The 20,265-nt window shown below is 38.5% G+C and overlaps 1 protein-coding gene across 1 annotated transcript in view; it reads right to left on the bottom strand.

The window, feature by feature from the left end:
* Window positions 1-20,265, bottom strand: part of CYTH3 (cytohesin 3) — a 48,853-nt gene that overhangs the window by 21,017 nt on the left and 7,571 nt on the right. The window contains exons 2-4 of the mRNA XM_066197740.1: window positions 2,858-2,940; window positions 2,244-2,308; window positions 1,763-1,829 (exon numbers count right to left, since the gene is read on the bottom strand). Coding sequence (XP_066053837.1) covers window positions 1,763-1,829; window positions 2,244-2,308; window positions 2,858-2,940 — 215 coding nt within the window. The remainder of the gene's footprint in view (window positions 1-1,762; window positions 1,830-2,243; window positions 2,309-2,857; window positions 2,941-20,265) is intronic.

Below are 20,265 nucleotides of genomic sequence, written 5' to 3'. Positions count from 1 at the left end.
CCCACACGAGCTCACCAAGCCCAAACTCCCAGGCACAACATCAAGGAAGTACATAAAATCCACCTCTTTTCAGAGGGGACAATGAAGAATTGCTCAACACACACACAAATGTGCAATGGTCTTCAGAAGTGATAAAAGAAAACTACCTCACTGTGTTCTGCTAATATGAAAACATGAGACCTCTGTTACCCGGTTTTAAAGGAAGAAACTTGGTGGGTTCAACCCAAGTATTATTAACCCAGTTCTCTGGCATTCCTAAATCCAGACACCATCTTCCCTCCTGTTTCTGAATGAAAAGCATCCTTTTCCCAGTGAACCCCAGGCAGCTTTTCCCAGCACCAGAAGGATGGACACTTCAGCTGTCTGTAACTTAACACAGCAGCTGCAAACACCACCATGACCCAGCTTTAGAGCAGACAGCTACGGCAGCCACCACTGATCACAGGCATCAAGCAATTTCTACTCTGAGCCTGTTTAAATTATGTTACAGTAGCAATGTGGCCACAGTGTCTATTTATAGAAATAATTTCATCCAGCAAGAACCATAACAAAAAATAGTTAATGCTGGAATGAAAACATTTGACATCATCCTGTGACTTTGCCACAAACTTCTAGGACTTGAAAGAGCTGGAGGACCACAGGAAACTATCAGGATATTTGGGGGTATTCTGCCCTCAAGAGAACAGAAGTTAAGAAGTCACCAAAATGGAAAATAAAAATAAAAGACATGGCCAGCACTTTAGAAAGGGTTCTTGTACTTGAGAATTTCTGGCAAACTGGAAACAGTCTGAAGAACAGAAGCCATCACTGTACTTGGAACACTTCAGAAAAGCCACAAAAACGTAACTGAATTCAATAGAATTAGAAAGAAAACATGTCAAGAGCACAGAAAAACAAATGCTAAGTGATTTCAAAAAAAAACCTTAAAGAAGACTCTTCACAAATTCAAAATGGAATCTCAATCGCAAACACTAGAAGACAATAACACTAGAAGACATAGCAAGGAAGATGAAATATGAAAAGCAAAGGCTAAAGGTTAAATATGTCAAAGAAGCTCTTTTAAATATTGCAGGGGAGGTCTGTAAGAGAATGTGCAGATCCCCAAGTTTTCCAGAAAATTAAAAACTATTTAAGAAACAGAGAGGCACTCCAGAAAGAACTGCATTACTTCTTGGCTACATGCAGAGCAGATTTCTTGAAACTGGTAACCAAGCTTGTACAAGTCAGATAGGTACACATCTATATATATATTTATGCATATACAGAAATACAGATGTTCACACATGCCTTTTTCAGAAACAGGTTTAGACATCCAAATATCAAAGTCTGCACGAGAACAAATTAAAAAATATGGCAAAGGTATTTGGAAAGACAAAAATAGGAGAGCATTAAAGAAAAAGACGTACGACCTCACTAACAACCACACATTAAAAAAATTCAATTGGATTTGACATATCAACATAGAACACCTCTATCAGGTACAAAGCAAGCCAGGTCAATCAATACCTGGCATATTTGGTTGTTGATAAGTAACCTCCATTATCAAAGGTTTGTTTAAATGAAAGAAGGACACAACTGGCACCTGCCCTGATGGCTGCTTCCATTTAACCCTCTGCTCAGTGTGTTACAGGACATGCAAGTAAGGCCTATGAACTTACATTATCAGAGATATTGCTTAAAAAAAAACAAAGAAGAATTTGCCCTAGATTGTACTACAAGCAGAAACTTGATTCCTGACAAATGAAAAAAAAAAGTTCTCTACCTTCTTAGGGTCCATGTTGAATTTCTTCCTTCCCATGGCTATTTGCTTATTTCTTTGTGTAGTTTTGCTACATAAAGAGACAAAGAAGAAACAACAAGCACTTACCAGTTGCTCTTTTACAAAAAGACTTCTAGATGAGATTTTAGTTTGTGTTTGGACTACTCTATTTTCTACAACAATATCAAGACATTCACTCTTTATAATGGAGAAAACTATGATACTCTTTTCAACTTCTTTAAGCAATTGCAGCTTCAGAGATCCATACCCTTATCAAGAGTACAGTAAAACACTACACTCGATACAACATATTCTCTATCCAAACAAACGACACACCTGCATGGGATAAAGTCAGGCTTTATAACAGACTAAATAAAGGCAATCCATCGTTTGTTTAGCATGGGGAAGGTATTTTTACTTGCTGTTCCTGGAAGACCTGTTCCAAGGTCTTACTGAATCATGTCCATATGTTGGCATTACTTACCTTTCTTCTACACTAGTCAGATTATCAATTTCAGTCATAACCTCAGCAATTTCAAATTTTAATCTCTGTCAAAAGAAGGAACGACAACACATTAATCTACATTAGAACATATTTTTGAAATAATCTATCATATAATATGATCAATTAAGTTTTATTTTCTAGTATTTATTATTTACCTGAAGAAAAGTGAACAATCTTAGAACTTCCTTAGATATTTAAAGATTTTATCGCAGCTGAATGACTGTTAAACACAAGAACCTGCACTCTCAGTGTGTGTTCGTGCCAGAGCACCAAGACCAAGTTGCCATTATCAATTATTAAGATTTTTTTTATCCACATTTCTCACTTGCTCCTATCCTGGATCCAAATCTGCTGTTTAGTGAGTTTTTGATTACACAAATCAAATGTGGACATCTGCACATATTGCATTACATAAATTCAGAATTTAATATTTTTAAAAGCACGCATATGATGTATAAATCCTGTTCACTAGTTTAAGTCATTCATATGCTTTTAAAACCATTAGCTGAAATTCGTATTTAGGTCTGCAACTTAAGTCTGTAACTTAATCTACTGAAGTAGTCTTCTAAGGATCTTTACAGTAAATCAATTACCTCAATGTCATCAATCAGTTCTTTTTTCCTGCGACGAATATTTAAAAGCTCTTCTCTTTCTTCCATAGACAGGTCATCAGGCACTGGAATGGAGCAAAATGTGCAATTTTTTTAGCATTTGCAAACATATCATCACAGAAAACTTAATAAACTGATTAGGAAAAATAAGCTTATATCAAACATCAGAACATTTCTTTTACATCATTTCCAGTGAAAAAAAAAACCCAAAACAAATCAAAACAAACAACACAAATGAAACCTAAATCTAATATATTTTTAATCTGCTTTATAAAAATCCTAAGTAAGGTAATTGAATGCATGACTATGGACAGAATCTACCTTTCAAAAGGAAAACAGACAATCGAAGGAATCTTGTTACCATATGATGCGGCAAGATTTGGTTGAACAGCTTAATTGCCAAATTCAAGTCGGATATAATTCTATTATATCAGTAACGTAACAAAATTCTTCATGTAAATTATGATTCCGAAGAGATGACTATCTTCCAGAAAAAAGCCCCCAAAGAATAGCCACTGCTATACACAAGATGTGCATCCTGGTGCTGACTTCAGACATCCCCTAACACCAGCAGTGCCCCTTCATTCGGTCGCCTGGGAGAGAGAGATGCAGGCAGGTACAGCCCAACACCAAACACCTCCCCGCAGTAGGACACACAAACACAGCAGCAGAATCGGTTATCTAACACAAACATGGGCTTTGCATAACATCACTTAGGTGAGTCTGCAGTATTTAAGCCAATTTTAGGTCTCTCCTTGGACATGCTAAAACAAAAATATGACCCTGCTGATAAAAATCAGTTGCTACTGAGGATGTAAATGTGTGTCTGTCACTCATCCTACCCTCACCCTGTGTCTCTGCCTGAGAATCAGCAAACACCAAAAGTCATTAGCACAAAGCCACTGCTTTTCTTCAATGATCAGATGTTCCCCTGCAAGAAACTTCTTTGGACAGAGATTACTTCTGCTCATTTCTACAGCACTAGAGACCAACTACAAATATTCACCTCCTGTGTAACGATCCTGTAACAGTTCTAATACTACCCACTTTCTTGGAGATAGCTCCTTAATTACAGAACAGCTTCTCCTTCCAGTAAAATGGAACAACAAAAATAATTAATAAGGTACGTAAGAGCAACACACAACAAATGTAGTCATTTGGGATGGTCAGGGCCAGTGCTTTATGTCCTATACACACATAACAGGATTACGAAGAAAAGTTCAGCTTGAGAGGAGAGTTTTAAACACACATTTGGAACAGAGCTTCTGTTAGAATCCTAATAATGAAAAATATATTGATTATTTCAACATCCAGTGGGGTTAAGCTCCTTTCCTTTTAGAATCTGAATCATAACAAAATCCAAATGGCGACAGACCTTGTTAGACATGAAGTAATTATGGCAAATGATTTCATTTAACTACTCCAGATACAAACATGATTAAATTACTTTCAGTTTAGGAAATGACAGTCTTCTGTTGAACAAATACCAGACTGCAATATGCTTACCTGCTTCTTCTCTTCATCTCATCAGAAAGCCACCCACTCCCAAAAATGTCTTGTATGCAAATAGTGGTAGGATTCTTTTCACATCAAACCTTATAAATACACGGCCCTACATCACAGCTTTGCCTTACATGTTTACTCCAAGATCCTAAACCACAGAGAATTAATGACTATACACATACTATGTACATAAACACACCACAAACATTCACTAGTTAACTGAGCACTGACAAGAAATTAATATTGCTACCCAGTGTTGATTATAAAAAAGGTAAACCATACATAATCACTCTCTTAGTTAGGAAGCACATTCTGATATCCTTAAAGCATTTCTGCAGTACTGTAGATGAAATTACACTGCAGCTTTACAGTAGCAGTATTAAAAAGAAACGCTAAATTTTTAACTCTTTGCTGCAGCAAGACATTTTGATAATTCTCACCTCTGCTGGTGACTGGAAGTACTAATCAAACCTCAAGCAGAAAATCATCTTGAAGCAAGAAATATTTAGAACTCATAGATGGTGTTTCTTTTTCTTCAAGCTGAGTTACAATACCTCTGGATTAGCCACTACCATAAATCCTTCCCAAATCTGCACACCAGCGAGTGGTACTGCGGTTTCTTCTCCCTTACTCTACTATTTAGGAAAGGCTCCTTGGGACAGGTTTGGAATATCTGGAACAAGCGAAATTGCTTTTCTGGAATCAACACGAATTGTAACAGTTTTCTGTGCTCAAGCAACCTACAAAAAAGGAAAAATCAAACACCTCAGTGTTTTCCTACAGCACCCAAATACTGTCTGCTGTGTTTTCCTCTCCTCTGATCACAGCCAGAGTAGAGACAAGACACACAGTATAATTAATGATGCTGTTAGACAGAAAGGAAAAAAGCTAAATGGAGTCAGACTACATTTTGCATTAGGAAATAAAATCAAGTATTTATCTGCCAGATACAAGACAAGCAATCTGCTGGAAAAAAAGATTCTGAACCTGGAGAGCACTTAGATAAAACTGGACATTAATGCATCTTTAAAATAAATATATTCAAATACGAGAGCCAAAATATTTCAGTATCTTTTGACAAGAAGATTCAGGATGTAACTGAGTGGGAGTTACAGTACTGCTCAACTTTAGTAACTCTTGGTATAGACAGTATTTTCTTTCCCCTCACACTACCAGCACACAGAAGGGATGATTGACTTGCCAGGATCACTCCCAAGGGTGCTGTCCTGTAGTCACACGAATTGGTCTCTGTGTGATACTGAAGATGTTTGCCTCATTATCATCCTTCTACTCGTTATCTATCACTGCCTCCCTTCTCCAGTGCTGCTCTTTATGCTGCAGAAAATGTATCAGTGGGAAAACCAATGCACCAAAAAACAGTTTCTGAAGAGACTTCACGTGGCATTGCAGCCTGGAAGGTGCCTGCTCCAGGAGGCCACGTCACTTTATGGCTACTGGCCCTGCTCTTTCAACTCTGTGTCTTAAAACAAAGGCCAACAGTATTTCTGCACTTCAGTTAAGGCTTTTGAAATATTAACATAGGAGGGCAACACGCAATGGTGGATTAAAACACCTTTACAGTCCTAAGCAAAGAGGTACATGGTAAGAGATGATCTGCTCTGCCAAGGCCCCTCCCGAGGCCACCCTTCTGCCTCCAGCAAACACTTATTTTTTCAACCATGCGTCCACATAATCCTCCACACAGAACAACTCGTGGAGCACATATCATGTATTTGTTCTGTAAAACAAATTTTCTAGCTGTCCTCTCTGAGTCACTTCCGGGGGGCGTTTTTCTTTCACCAATCTAAACACAAAGTAGACAGGATGGGAGGAGTTAGCATGAATATTTAAATACTAAAAAAGAACAAAAGCATTTCAGTACAGTGAACAAGCTACAGCATTCTTTCATGCTATCTTCTAAGCTTTAAATAAAGACAACGCTCTAATGTAAGTCATTTCCGTGAAAATTTTTAGCTCACAGGGAGAGCGTTTCCCTTTTCAAGAACTTCAGAGCTTCAGGTACTATTAAATAGAAAGTCAGTATACAACTGATATTTTATTTATGAAGAACACAGTTGTTGAAAACACAAATTATATTCTTGGCCAAACAGAAAGAAGCACACAACAGCGTATATGTTGCAATACTACTCCTACTACCAACTGAAAAAAACAGAAAAATATTTAATATATTCAAACTTGGCCTATAGAATTCAATTCATGTAACTGAACTACATGTATTTAAATGAATATCCTGTACTGCAACACTTAATGGAACACACTTTTAATACAGTTCTGTTTACTATACCGTGTCAGGGAAAACAAACAAACTGCATCTCACCACAGAAATCAGTGTGTTGTGCACCAGCTGCGATGTCGCTTGGTTAAATAATCCTCCACTACGGACAGCCCAAGAACAATATCCAAAGAAGAGCATTATCCCACAACTCTCGATACGAAGCATTTTTGAGCTAGCAAGTACTAAAAAACCCAAAAACTAAATTTACACATTGAGAAAAAACTGCAACAGATCAACTTGCAAAGAAAGTTCCCACAGGTTAGTGACAACTAGGACCAAATCCCATAACAGGAAACAGAAATCTAGTACTTTCCAAGTCCATAATCATGATACCTTCATCTTTTTCAGTAGTAAAATTTAAATCTTTTCCAGTACTCCACTAGGATTATAAGAAGCAAAACTCCTGTGTTTAACTTCACTCATTAGCCTTTCGAATGCCAGTCACCAGTCAAAGTCTAAAGCAATATCACTTGACCCCTTCAACTGACTTCAGAGTTCAGTCTCTCAAGAGGGCACAGTAAAATATCCACAACCAGCAGGAAGCAAAAATCTAATATCTAACACAGACAAAACACCAATTCTGTAACCCCACTTACGAAGCAATACAACACCCTGATTCTCACTGCTCGGCTAACTTCTTGGTTTCCTTCTTCTCTGTCAGTCCCAAATTACTGGTCTTCAGTATTTGCATTTCAAGCAAAGAACAATTAGGTGGAATTTAATTGTGCTGCAGTTGAAACATCTTGCAAGTGTAAAGATATTTACACAACGCAAGGCCTAAAACTAAACAGATCTTTCCTCATCCATACACAAAACGGGTAGACATGTTTCTTCTGGCCTTTAAAATAATATACATTCATCTCTGAGAACAAATCTGATTGTCTCAGAACATTTGTCTCGACGGATATTCTCAGGCTATTCTCTCTTCCTTTCCCCCTACATGCTCCCTTTTTTTTAAGCTTCATTACAGGAACATTTTCCAGCTTTCAGCCAAGATGTATAAACAATGCTCCAACCACTTGTGGCTATTAAAAATTCCATAGAAGTTTTTGTAGGAGGACATCCTTCTCAATAGATTCACTTCACAGTTCAGAAACAAACTGCATCCACATTAAATTCCATCAGTAAAAGCAGCTGGATTTGGCTCCTTCCTTAACTACCTTACTATGTGAATCTGCTATTTAGTCACTGCCGAGCACGTTCTCCATAGGAGCAATGACACGTCCATTAAGGGGGGAAATAATCCTGCACACAATATCCTTTCACACACAAAAAAATTCACCAGTTGATGGTATGAGGAATCTAGGACAGAATCCACGGCTTGCAGAGTTATTTTGAGTTTTCCATCACAAGGGACTCTGTGGCCAGAAATCACATTAGTGGCCAAACCCAGAAGAGAACCTCCAACACACATCCATCATTCTCATTGTTTAGCTGCTGGAAATCACACCATTAGATGTTCCTGAAAAGATCTTTTTCTCTAGGGTAAGGACATACTTTGAAGGAAAGTTACAGTAAACATATTATCATTTTGTGCTCCTAATAATAGGAGGGGAGAAACCCTAAAAATATTAATACTATTACCACAAAAATACATTTTAAGGGATTTAGAGGAAATAGTTTCCTTCTGACCTGCTACACCCTCAAGGTATTTTCCTGATATAATCCACCTGCAAAGCAGGTTTTATTGTATCAGTGGTACACATTGGTGTAGGTTTCTTTAAAACAGACAAAAGCATAAATTGGAAATATGAAATACATTTTTGTTTTGTATAGAAAAGGTCCAGCAGGGTGACAGTACCATCAAGCATGAAATCATCTCTTGTAAAAAACAAACAGTCCTTCTTATAACCCATAAGAATTACTTCAAATGAGGAAAGATTATGCTTTGGTTCTGCCCAGAAATAGCCCTACATAATTTGTTAATGTGTTAGTCTCTCTAGTCAAGCAGAAAGTACGCAGTTGGAAAAATGTGCAAAATCAGGCTCCAGATAACACTGATTTGAAGGGAAGAATTTTATCTGCCTCCCAAAAATCATCTTATTTCAGATATCCCAACGGACATGCCCTGCCATGGTACCTGGAAATCTTTCTGTCTGTGGAGTACAAAAGGAAGAGGAGTCAGCAGCAACAGCAGATGTGTCTTTACAAACTGCTCAGAGCCCAGCAGCTGTGCAGGGAACAGGGAGTGGAAAGGCTTCCAGAGCTCTCGCATGAGCTGCTAATCCTGCCTGGGAGCGATGAGCTGCCCTTCTTAACGGCACCAAACACAAAGAGGTGCTTTATGGCAACTTCCAGATCTTCACCTTCCTATACAGATATACCCACAGAAACTGCAGAGGCACTCCCTTGCTTTTTAGCTCCTAATTAGGCCTCTGACACAGATACTGGCCATTAGAAAGCAGGGTGTGTTTAAGTTAACGACTTTCTTTTTTACTGTCCCTGCTCTTTATTTTCATTAGCAGGCAGTACTGAAGGTCGTGATTATATTATGACCTTTAATTCAATAAGGTGTCTTCTTTCAACGTTTTTACCTATTTCCATTAGGAAACCAAGTGTTTTGCAGCAACGAAATAAAAGAACCACTTTCAATCACATAAAGGAGCATCACTTGAGAAGAAAGAAGAAAAAATACACAGGGACAAGGTCTGAGCAAGATTCACAGGAAATGAGTTGGCACCTGCTCCTCTATGTTCCTGCACTGCTTTGGGTTCGACGCCCGGACCCTAGTTTTTTGTGGTTTGTTTGTTTGTTTTTTGGTTTTTTTCCCAATTTAGCAGAACAAATAGTTTCACCAAGGGACCACAGAACTGCCCAAGACAAAAAACAGGCACAGCAGAAACCCCCGGCAGCACAAAGGTACAGGGGACAGCAACTCCGAGGAGGTCAGCTAGTCCTAAAACCAGCTTAGCTCAGCCCCAAAACCCCACCCTCACAGGCTGTATTCTCTAAATACTAAAAGTAGTTCAACCTGATATTAATAATAGATAAGCATGGATTTCCTTTCAGAAGCATTTTTCTTTTGAAGTCGCTCTACTCTTGCTTCAAGATCAGAAGATGCTTCTAGGCCAACTTTTCTTTCTAAAATATGTAAATACAAATTACTGAATATGAAAAGAAAGCTGAGTTTAACTTAACATTCTAAGTCTCTTACCCAAATACATTAATACTTGCATTAATAATATAAAGTGTTAAAATATGCATATCCATGCATATTTTAAAAGTGCAGAAAAATTTTATGCCAGCTAATGTGGAAATTAAAAAGGGAGATGTTGGCCACAGGGTAGTAGTGTGTGTTTCAGAGAGGGCTATGAACAGATTCGCACAGACACGGGAAATACTATCCAACATAACATGTGCCTTCATCACCATCAGTTACCAACTACTATTCAGGAATTCTGGTGAATCACCATTCTGATTTCAGTGTTACAGCTACACACTCTCACACTATCACATCTTAACACCACGGTCCTCTTCCAACACGGAAAACAGTGACATCAAAGCAATGTGGGACAAATGCAACGCTGCGCAGTGCCAAGCACAGTAAGTAAAAATGCACAGCCCTGTACTGTCCTGCTGGCTCAGGGACACTGGGGCATTTATACTGCCTTAAAATTCTCTTACTCTGCTTCCAGCTTTTAAACAAAATTATTGCATCTGATTTCTTTCCTGCAAAGCAAATAATGAAGTGATCAGAACTACCATTAGAAATACAGATATCACTCTTCCAAAAGGAAGTGGCCGCAAGCCTTTTCTTTACATTGCATCAAACCAACAAAATACCGTCAGAAACAAATCTTTCCTTCCCCTCCTCCTTATGTGTGCTGCAAGGCAGAATCTCACAGATAAGTAATTTTGGGAAAGCTCAGTAATAATTTTCTCTCTGTGGAGCATTTGTATGTGCAAAACTAGAGAAACAAATGGGGAACTTATGTACTGCCATAGCTGAAATCAAACAAATTTTCTCTGATGTTTGCATTTGAAAGGCTTTGCTTAGAGTACATTATATTTATAGTATGCATTAACACAAATTTAGTCTTTACAGAGTGGAAGTCTGCAAATTATGAATTTCTTTTGTGCACTTCCATGGCAAGAATCAGGTCACAAAAAATTTTAGCACCCCCTAAGGAAGAAAATGATCCAGCAATAACACATGGGGAGACCAAAGCTGATAGCACATTACGTATCCACTTGCAATGCAGAACAACAGCCACTTTTCAAGTGGGAGTCTTGGGAAGGAAATCAGGGCTCCCCCTCAACACTATCTAGGAGGTGAAAGGAACAGATCACCATGCCAACTATGCACAGCATAGCTAAGTGGCACATTAGAGATATCATGTCTTCAGCTGAAACCCTTCATTCAGTACAGAGCAAAGAAAGGGCAGCAAAAGAGCAGTGGATTTTGCTTGCCTGCAGCAAAAAGAGAAAATTCTGAAATTAAAATGTGAAGATGCAATAGCTTTCCACAAGTAACATCTTTTAAGACACACAACAGAAGCAGGATGTACCTTTTAACTTGGGGCATTTATGGTTTTGCCCAACACAACTGTAACGTATTACCAGACAGAATTATATAAAGAATCAGATGGAAAGGGACTGGATGGTCCCATGACTGATTTCTATGACAGCACAGCTCACTTCTGATTGAGCCAAGCAGACAGACAACACTGACAGGAATTAAAAAACACTTTAACCAACTCTTGGATGACCAGCACAGGAGAGTGACCTGCTCAGAGTGCTGATAGAAAACGGGTGGAACAAATGGGAGGCCAGACTGGGAAGTTGGACTGCCTGAAGTTCTGCAGCCACTGCTCAGGATTTGGTTCTGTGGACACTTCAGTGCATTTGGGATGACTCCCAGAGGCTCTGTAGAGTGTGAGGCAAAGCTTAAACTACTGACAAGAGAAGAGCAAATAATCCTCTGTCAACTTCTTTTCCTCATCAGCCAGGTCAGGACTCTTCACCCCAACCATCCCAAGGAGTATGTGTGGATGAAAAGGAAAGCAGGGACACTTTATCTGCCACTGGTACACGACTCCCAGTAGTTCTTGTGAACAACTGGACTAACTACACATGTCCTACTGCCAGTCTAGGCTTTATTCAGCTCCAGGATCCAAGCAACTCAAACCAAAGATGGGACAACTCCTCCTGAAAGCAGAGATCATTCAATCACATTCTGCGTGAGGAAGAGGCAAACAAAAACATTGATTCCTTCAGCTTTTGAAATGGCATGAGAAGGCAAAAAAGAGTAAGACAGTAGCAATGTGTTTCAGCTTTACCCTTACACAAGGGCTGTGTTTCCCCAGTCACCTAGAGTTATTGGGAAGGGGAAGTGGTTGGCTGGCAGGTATCTACATTTTTTCCTAGGATAGATCTTGGAAAATAGACATGAAAAGCAAACACAGCAGAGTAGTAGCAGACATTCCTGTCAGATCCATTTGGAGTAGCAGCACTGAAAATTGACAGGAATGTCGCTGAGCAGCTGCAGGGGGGTCCTGGAGCCCAGACCCTGCGGTCAGCCGCCAGCAATACCCCCAAAATCCTGCTCAATATTCAGGCACAGCTCACCAGACCTACCGTGTTCCCAGCAAAACAGCTGGGGCTCAGACAGGCTTTCTGTCACAAATTTCCAGTAACATCTACTCTTGGCAATAAGGGATCTGCTCACAGCACTGCACTCATTAGTGAGGAGCATGAGCCGTTACTTAGGATTGCCGGCTGTTTCTAAAGCACACAATGCCATTTTCAGAAAAAGCAAGGCAAAGTTGACTTTCCCCCTTCCCCCATCCCTGTCTGACACAGCTCTGGAGTTAGATTTCAGAACAGTATTTATTGCAGAAGCTTTCTATTTATTCATTTTCCAAGATCAGTTGCACACTGAGGAGGTGGAGCAGCTTCCAGATTTGAAAGCAATCTTCCTTCCCTGAGGAATGTCTCCAAAGGCAGCTACAGAGTGCCACACAGGACTGCTCATCTATCAAGTAACTGCTTGAGCAGCATTTATATTCACCCAAAACAAGACAGATTCCAGGATGCACAACTCTGCACAATGTGATGTATGTCGTTGTGTAAGCCTTTGAAATTCCTGCAGTCTCCTCCAAAAAAAGGAACCGTGGTACCTGCTATGGAAACCACTGAGCTGCAGTACTTGGAGAGAAATGCGCTACAGCTAATACAGTATTTTGCTACTTGGCTGTCTTAAGCTTGAATTGCTCCAGTTTCTTGCTATTACATCAACAGACCCACTGGTCACATTGCCTGAAGCCTGAGAAGGCAGGGAGAGGGTTAGGAATTTACTCACAAATATGATGGTGAAGGAATAGCAAAGCTACGTTTGAGACTGTGAAGCATTTTCAGATTCCTCAGAGTATACATAGCTTTTGTGAATTGTTGGTTGCCATCACACCATGAAACAATTAGCTTGACAGGTCACTAATTCAGATATAAAAGAGCTTTTTATCTGGCTCACTGATAAAGTCTGTTGGATAGATCCACTTACCATAAGGTCAAACCCCTGGTCTCTCATACTTTGCTTGGCAAAAGACCATCAGCAGTCATACCAAATCTGCTTCACCATACTTCCAAAATAGAAGAATTTCAGCAGATGTTGAAGGTGCTCTAAGTACAGACATAAGTTATATGTTACAAAAAAGAAAGATTTTTCATACTCCAGGCAGACCTCCTGGCACCCTGATCAAAAACTCATTTGAATAAACACATTCTTCCTATTTAAACTTTCCCCAACTGTTTCAAGCAAATCCGCTGAAATGTTACATTGCCCTTTCTAAGCTGTTTTCTCTGCCCCTTACTGGCAAAATCACTGCATTCCATCCAGAGATCAGTGAAAAATAATCTGAACACATAATCTTTTGTACTTTATTTTCAAGTAACTTAGTCATTTTTCTCAGCTAAGTACCTAACAAGAAAAAAAATCATATCCATACAACTTCAAAGAGCTAAGCAATTTAGTTTTATTACTCTCGGTGTCTCTGAGATTCAGGGTTTTCCCTGACAATCTAAGCAACCCTCAATCTCGTTTTTAAGTCCACCAACTCCCATTGCTCCTATTAATAAACGTTTTTCTAAGATTTTGACTTCATCCTGTCATGCTCAAATACGAAACATTTTTGTTGACTAGGAAACAATTAAGTACGACTATATGTTTTAGTTCTGGTACCCCTCAACGTGGCACCAAAAAGCTAACAATAAAAGATATCGCTTCCTAAACAGGTAAAACCTATAGCAAATCCTGATTTTTTCACCTGCACATTCTAGTTCCATTGACAGTGTGGTCAGACGTAGCCTCTGCTAAACACCTTTCCAAAGAGGTGGTGCCTTCAGAGCAGTGCTCTACCTGCCACAAGCTTTCATTATACAAAGACAAACTTTGTGTAAGACTGAAAAAAATCTGACTCATAACACACTTGCAATTATCCTAAATTTGCCTCAGGGCAACCAGAAATACCAAGCTATAAGACTTCTGTTAAGCAGTCTGCAGCAACAGCGACTGCAACTCCACCAACACAGCTCACATACTGAACAGTGGGAAAACTTATCAGTGCAGTTCAGAAATTCTTCTGTGTATCACAGACATGGACAGCAGCAGCGAGTACAAATCACCTGGAGAATACCATTCACAGGTAAACTCTTCAGTGTTTTAATGACTTCTTGAACACTGAAAGAAGTGGTAGGTAATAAAAGCAGTGGCACTATTAAGCCTAGACTTTTGTCCCCAATAATTCTGACATATATCTACACAGGCAACAGTCTACAATCCACTTCAAAATCATACAAAAACTACTTCTAAAAAATTCTTCAATCACAGTATCTATTCTACCTGTTTTAAATGTCTTAATAAAGTGGACCTTGAAACTCTGTTGAAGCATTTGAAGCTCAACCAGAACACCCAAGTGCCATACTCAACTGACTGCAGATGTTTAGCCAGGATCTCCAAATATCCAGAAGCTGTTTCTGAAAGAATACACTGTGATCCTTTAAAGAAAAACGGTCAACAAAAATAAATTGTAACAGCTTTTAATCAGGCTATTAGATTCCATTAGATCTGACTGCAAGCGTTTCGTCATGAAGCTCACAACTGGTAAGACAACTGAAAGCATCTAATTTTTTTTTAGATTCGTAGACATTCTTTGTACCTCAAAGCCATGTCTTAACATACACTAAAGAACCTCAAAGCATAATTAATTACAAACTAACTAACAATGAAAGTCTAGCCACCCTGTGTTATCCTAGCTAAGGACCTAGGAAAATAAAACCTTATCATACATTTTCCATTTTAAACACCAAATTGGTCGCTAATGAAATCTAGAAATATTTTATACTGATCTAATGATGTAGATGATTTCACTAGACCTTGGAGCATGCAACTTTGCACAGCACACATAATATGCTCCTACTAAATAGATGACATATTTTCCATTAGAAATAGCAGCAATGGAAAATGACAACTTATACAGACCCACAGAATATAATCACGACATTGTTCACTAATGCCTGCCACCACTGTTAACTCTATCCCAGAAAGTCTCCAGAGGAAGCTAGATATAGCAGCAGAAGCCGATGAACTTCCAGCTGTAAGGGGGTGGGAGAGAAAGGAAGCAGACTGATTAGTTGAATAGATTTATTGTATACACATATTCTATGCTAAAACCCTGTATCTACTTCAACATACATTTTTTTTGAGTCATTTGACTGTTCACAATTCAAATACAGGAAAATGCTATCAGACTAACATGTGTTTGTTCAGCAGGAAACCCTTTCTTCAAAATGCAAAATGAGGTAGTGAAAAGCCAAAACTTCGCTGGAATTGTACTATTATTTCGCCAATGCGAAAAGGACCTTTTGATGTTCTCCCATCACATTAGAAAATCATCTCCTAAGTCCATATGAGCTCCAGAGAAAAACACAATGCAGTAATAGTTGCACTGCAGTGTTCTCTCCCTCTCCAAGACACAAGACATTATGATACTACCTTCTTCAACTTAGCTGGCATATTTTATTCTCAAGCCACAAATATTTTCTTAGTTTTCCTTATAAAGTGTCGTGAATACAGCCAAAACATCCTAAAGCAAATCTGTAAGCCAAGTTTCTCATTCTAGTTGCTGTATTTTAATGGTCTTTGACACTGGCAAAGTCTACACAAAAGCAATTTTGCAAAATGCACTGGAAGCTGACCTGCACTTCAAGAAAACAATTAACTGAAAGACATTCCTTTAGGCTCTTCACAATTCACTTAAAGATCACAGCCTTTAAAACTTGGGAGAAAAAAATTCTGACTACCATTCTTACTAAACAAGAATAAAATGTAGTACTGGTTATTTAACCCCTCCAAACGTTTAAAAAAAAAAAGTAAAGCAAATTATTTGCATGGCATTCATTTTAAATATCATATGCAATAGAAGGACATCAAAGATGTTTTTACATTGGAGTTGGTTTGTGTTAGAAGTGTTCTGCCTTCAAAGCACAGTGTTTGTCCACAGTTCACTTCCACTCTGAAGTGAGAGATCAGCTCCTACTTGCCCAGGAAGGAAAATACTTTGTTGCTGTTCTGTTCTGGCACTGAGGGGCAAAGTGCCAGGCTATTCCACAGCCAACAGACCCACCATAAATCTTCATCCTTTCTTATTTCTTTTTCTTCAAAAAAAAAAAAAATTAAACAACCAATTAAGGCACATGAAAAGAAATGCAGAATCCAGATTATGTTTGAGACAGTAATTATGTTTTAAAGTTCATGTCACTGTCAGTATTGCTGGATATAACTTACAGTATTTAAAGTATCTTTCAGTCAATCAGGACTTATAATTTGTATACTATTGTTATTAAACTTCTTAAATTAGACTAGTGTAATTACAAACTGAGTAATGACATTCAAAACTAAAGGCTTGGAGTAACAGTAAAAGAACTCTCAAATTCAGGCAGCTATTTGATGGACTCCCTCAGCAAGTTAAGTTCAGAATGAAGATTGGAAAGAAGCAGATACCTAAAAGACAGAGTTGGAAGCACCAAATACAAAGGTAAACCAAATTCTGTAGAAAACTATTAGCCTTCTCCCCTGCTTATATCTTTAGGTTCCATAAAACAAAGAGCAGAAAAACACAGTATAGGTGAAATCAGTAAAACCAAACCTGTTGATCTACTCTATGCTGTGGCATTACATACTGTACCAATACTGTAAAGGGAGCAAAGAGACTAAAACCTTGTACTGTGAATAAAAAAATAGCATCTTCTTCCATTAGGTAATTTGAAAGAACAGGCATCTTCCCATTCCAACCAGTTAACTTCATTTCTGCTTAAAAAATTAACCAAAAAACTCTTAGATGACTTAAAGTCTACAGCAAAATCTGAAGGCGTTTAAGTATTTCAGGATGGGATTTATGGCAGAGCTCTGAAATGGATACTCCCTAGTTCCTGTTGCTTTTACTGGAATACTTTTATGGAGAGTCACTTTTTTCCCACCCTACCCTTTTCCTTTACTGAATTTCCACACAATAACTTAGATCTGACCATCACCGGACATCTGAACAACAATAAAAAAGTTACAGCTGGATCCTGTATTAGCCCCAGCTGCGCAGGATCTCTGGCTGCCTTCAGAACACAAGACAGCCAATAAGAGAACAGTAGGAGATTCTCTTTCAGCATCTTACCTTCAAATAAATTGGTTTTTCATAAGCTACTACAACAGACTATTTTACTACCCAATGCAAAAGATGTTATTCTTCCAATTCTTCACCTCATTTCTAAAAAAAATCAAAATTTAAAAAAAAAAATACTAAAACTTCCTTCTTCAAAAACTTTTACTACAAAATGCCAGAAAATAATCATCTCCATATGCTCTTTCAAGTCCAACATACCACAACGAATTGATCTGCCAAGTCCACCCACCCACAGGCTCTATAAATTTGAGAGTATTATTTGTATTTAATTTGGATTACCAGTTTCACCCAACCTTTCCCCTTCATAACACATGTTACTTTTTCAGGCTTACTACTCAGGTAGAAGATACAAAAGGAAAATAAATAAGTTTTCAGCAGGCTAAGAACAATAACATAATGCATACTCTCTTTACTTTGAATATCAGTGAATTCACAGCAGAAGGACTTAAACCAGTCTTTTTTAATGTTTGCTCTTATAAAATATCACCTAATCTTTTAAAACATTCATGTGATACTATGTCATTTATTGGTACAAGACCAAGACTAAACACTGCAGTCTTTCCAGCTTACATTGCACAAAATGAGAGTGAAGGAAGTTACATGTATTCTTATTAAAAAAAAAAGTCACTGGGAGTGGGGAAGCTTCCGCTCAGATATTTAAAAAAAGAAAGTTACTATATTTAATGCACAAAAATCCACTTCCTATAGCCAAAAAAATAATCAAATCCATATGCTCCATTCATCTATCCTTGCTAAAACACGTACAGCAAACTGAAATGTCAGCTGCCTAGAAAGGCTGATCACACCTAATACACAGAATACAGGCTTAAGATTCAGCCTGAGATTCCCAGAATTCTGAGATTACAGAATTAATCAGCAACATCTACACAAAGAATAAACTACTCACACATACCTGGAACTTTTTAATCTCTCCCTTCTGTGACTGCAAATGTTCTCCTGGACACAGGAGCCAATTCCCTAAATTTGACTAGCCTTGGCTACCAGCTTCTACTTCCACTTATGAAATGGTTAATCTGCCAACTGCAAATCAGGGATAGCACAACACAAGTGCAGATATTCTCCCCGTGCCCAGATGAATGTTGGATGCTGCTTTAAAATGCTGCTATTACATTATATGATAATTTTAATGACCCAAAAGGATATAATAGGTCAAAGCTGAATAGCAGAAGAGGAAGTCAAATAAAAGGTCTATAATGTAACACAGTTACTTTTGAGTCTATGAATATATACTTCCATAATAAGGACAACTCATTTATGCATTTACATGACAGATACCAAATGCAAAGTGAGTTTTCCCCAATTAGCATATACCAGGTTTACAAAATACAAGGCTACAGCAAGGATTATTTCAGCCTGATAAAGGCTCTTGAAGGCAAACATTAAGGGCTTGTTTTTGCGTGGGTCCCACACAGAACCCTTTCAGTTAAAAGAAAAAAAAACAGCTAAAAAACTGAACCAAAAATACGAAAAAATTTTGGGGGAACCACAAAGCAGCAGAGAGGCCCATTCACCTACCCCACACAGTGAAGTCCAGAGATCTGTCCACAGATCTGCTACAATGGATCACCAGCACACAGGGTTTGCACACAAGCGGCTCCTGCCTGGAGCAGAGCCAGAGGAGCACTACAAGAGAGGGGTCAGGTCCTTCTGCTCTCTCAAGAGGGACTGAGAAAGGTCCTGTGCAGGACCCAGCCCCTGTCCTGTACACATGAGGAGTTTCATGGTCAGAGAACATATTTAACTTACAAAAGTTCTTCCCTGGGAATGGAGTTTCTCCTTAACAGAGCCACCATCTCTCCTTACGGCCACTGTGGTTTAACCTCAACTTCCTGGGAAAAAAAACTTTCCTCCACATCCCCTGGCTGTGCAGCTACAACAGAGGAACAAAAACATGCAGCAGCTTTACAAATTCAAAAATTTCATTTGCAAGCGGTCAAAGTTGTACTCAGAGTACATGGTCTGGTGGGAAAATTCCTCCTCGGCGCAACAGAATGACTGGGCAGGAAGTTCATTAGGACAAACTTACTTGAGTAAGAAAGACAAAAAAGAAAAAAACTTCCTTGGAATCCAACTGCTGAATATAAGAAACACTGCCTCAAGCAACCATAATTCCTTATTTTATAGTAACTAATGCAACTACAAATACCCCTTTAGAGAACTCCCCCTCTCTTGTAAGGCAGCGGGATCTGTTTATGTCAGAATTTGACTCTACAGACAACACTGATTGCGAGCTAAACAAGGACCTTATTAAGGAACGTGATATCTACGGTACATGAAAGCAAAAATGTAACAGTAAATAGACTCTTGAATACTTGGAAGTCAACACGAAAACAGCATCAATGGTATTTTGAAATATGAATCAGATATTAAAAAAAAAAAAATTAAAATCTGCATTCTAGAAGTTACACTAATGAGGCAGTTGTATAAAAACCTTAGAGGTGACTCATGAACAGATTACATCTCACAGTTCCTCTTAGAGAAAACAGTGAGAGGCAGTTCCCTTACTTGCATATGCTAATTTTTTCAGCCTTTTTTTGTACATTCATGTGTGTGAGAACAAGAGTGAGCACAGGAGACATTGGCCACATTTGTTTTCCTACCCATCAGCTCCTTCTGCCAAAGTACACCTTGCACAGCACTCAATTTCCATCTAATTTGACTGAGCAGAAGATGTTCCTACAAGCTGTGTGAGAACTAGCAGCTGGATAGAAGAGCCACCAAAACTAATTCCCACAGTTACTGTTCGCCTCTTCCATACCCTGAGATCAGCAGACTCATGGTTTGTCATTTTCACACAGCTTTTTTGTTTTGTTAAGACACTCAACGTATTTAATCTAAAAATCAACAATAGCTTCTCCTTTTTTAATTAAGAACTTACATCAAAAAATCCAACCAACCCC

The sequence above is a fragment of the Chamaea fasciata genome, unplaced genomic scaffold, assembly GCF_029207755.1.
Source record: "Chamaea fasciata isolate MVZ Bird 193981 ecotype frontalis unplaced genomic scaffold, bChaFas1.0.hap1 SCAF_16, whole genome shotgun sequence".
In the NCBI taxonomy this organism is placed as follows: Eukaryota; Metazoa; Chordata; class Aves; order Passeriformes; family Sylviidae; genus Chamaea; species Chamaea fasciata.
This window is presented reverse-complemented; position numbering and strand designations above follow the sequence as displayed.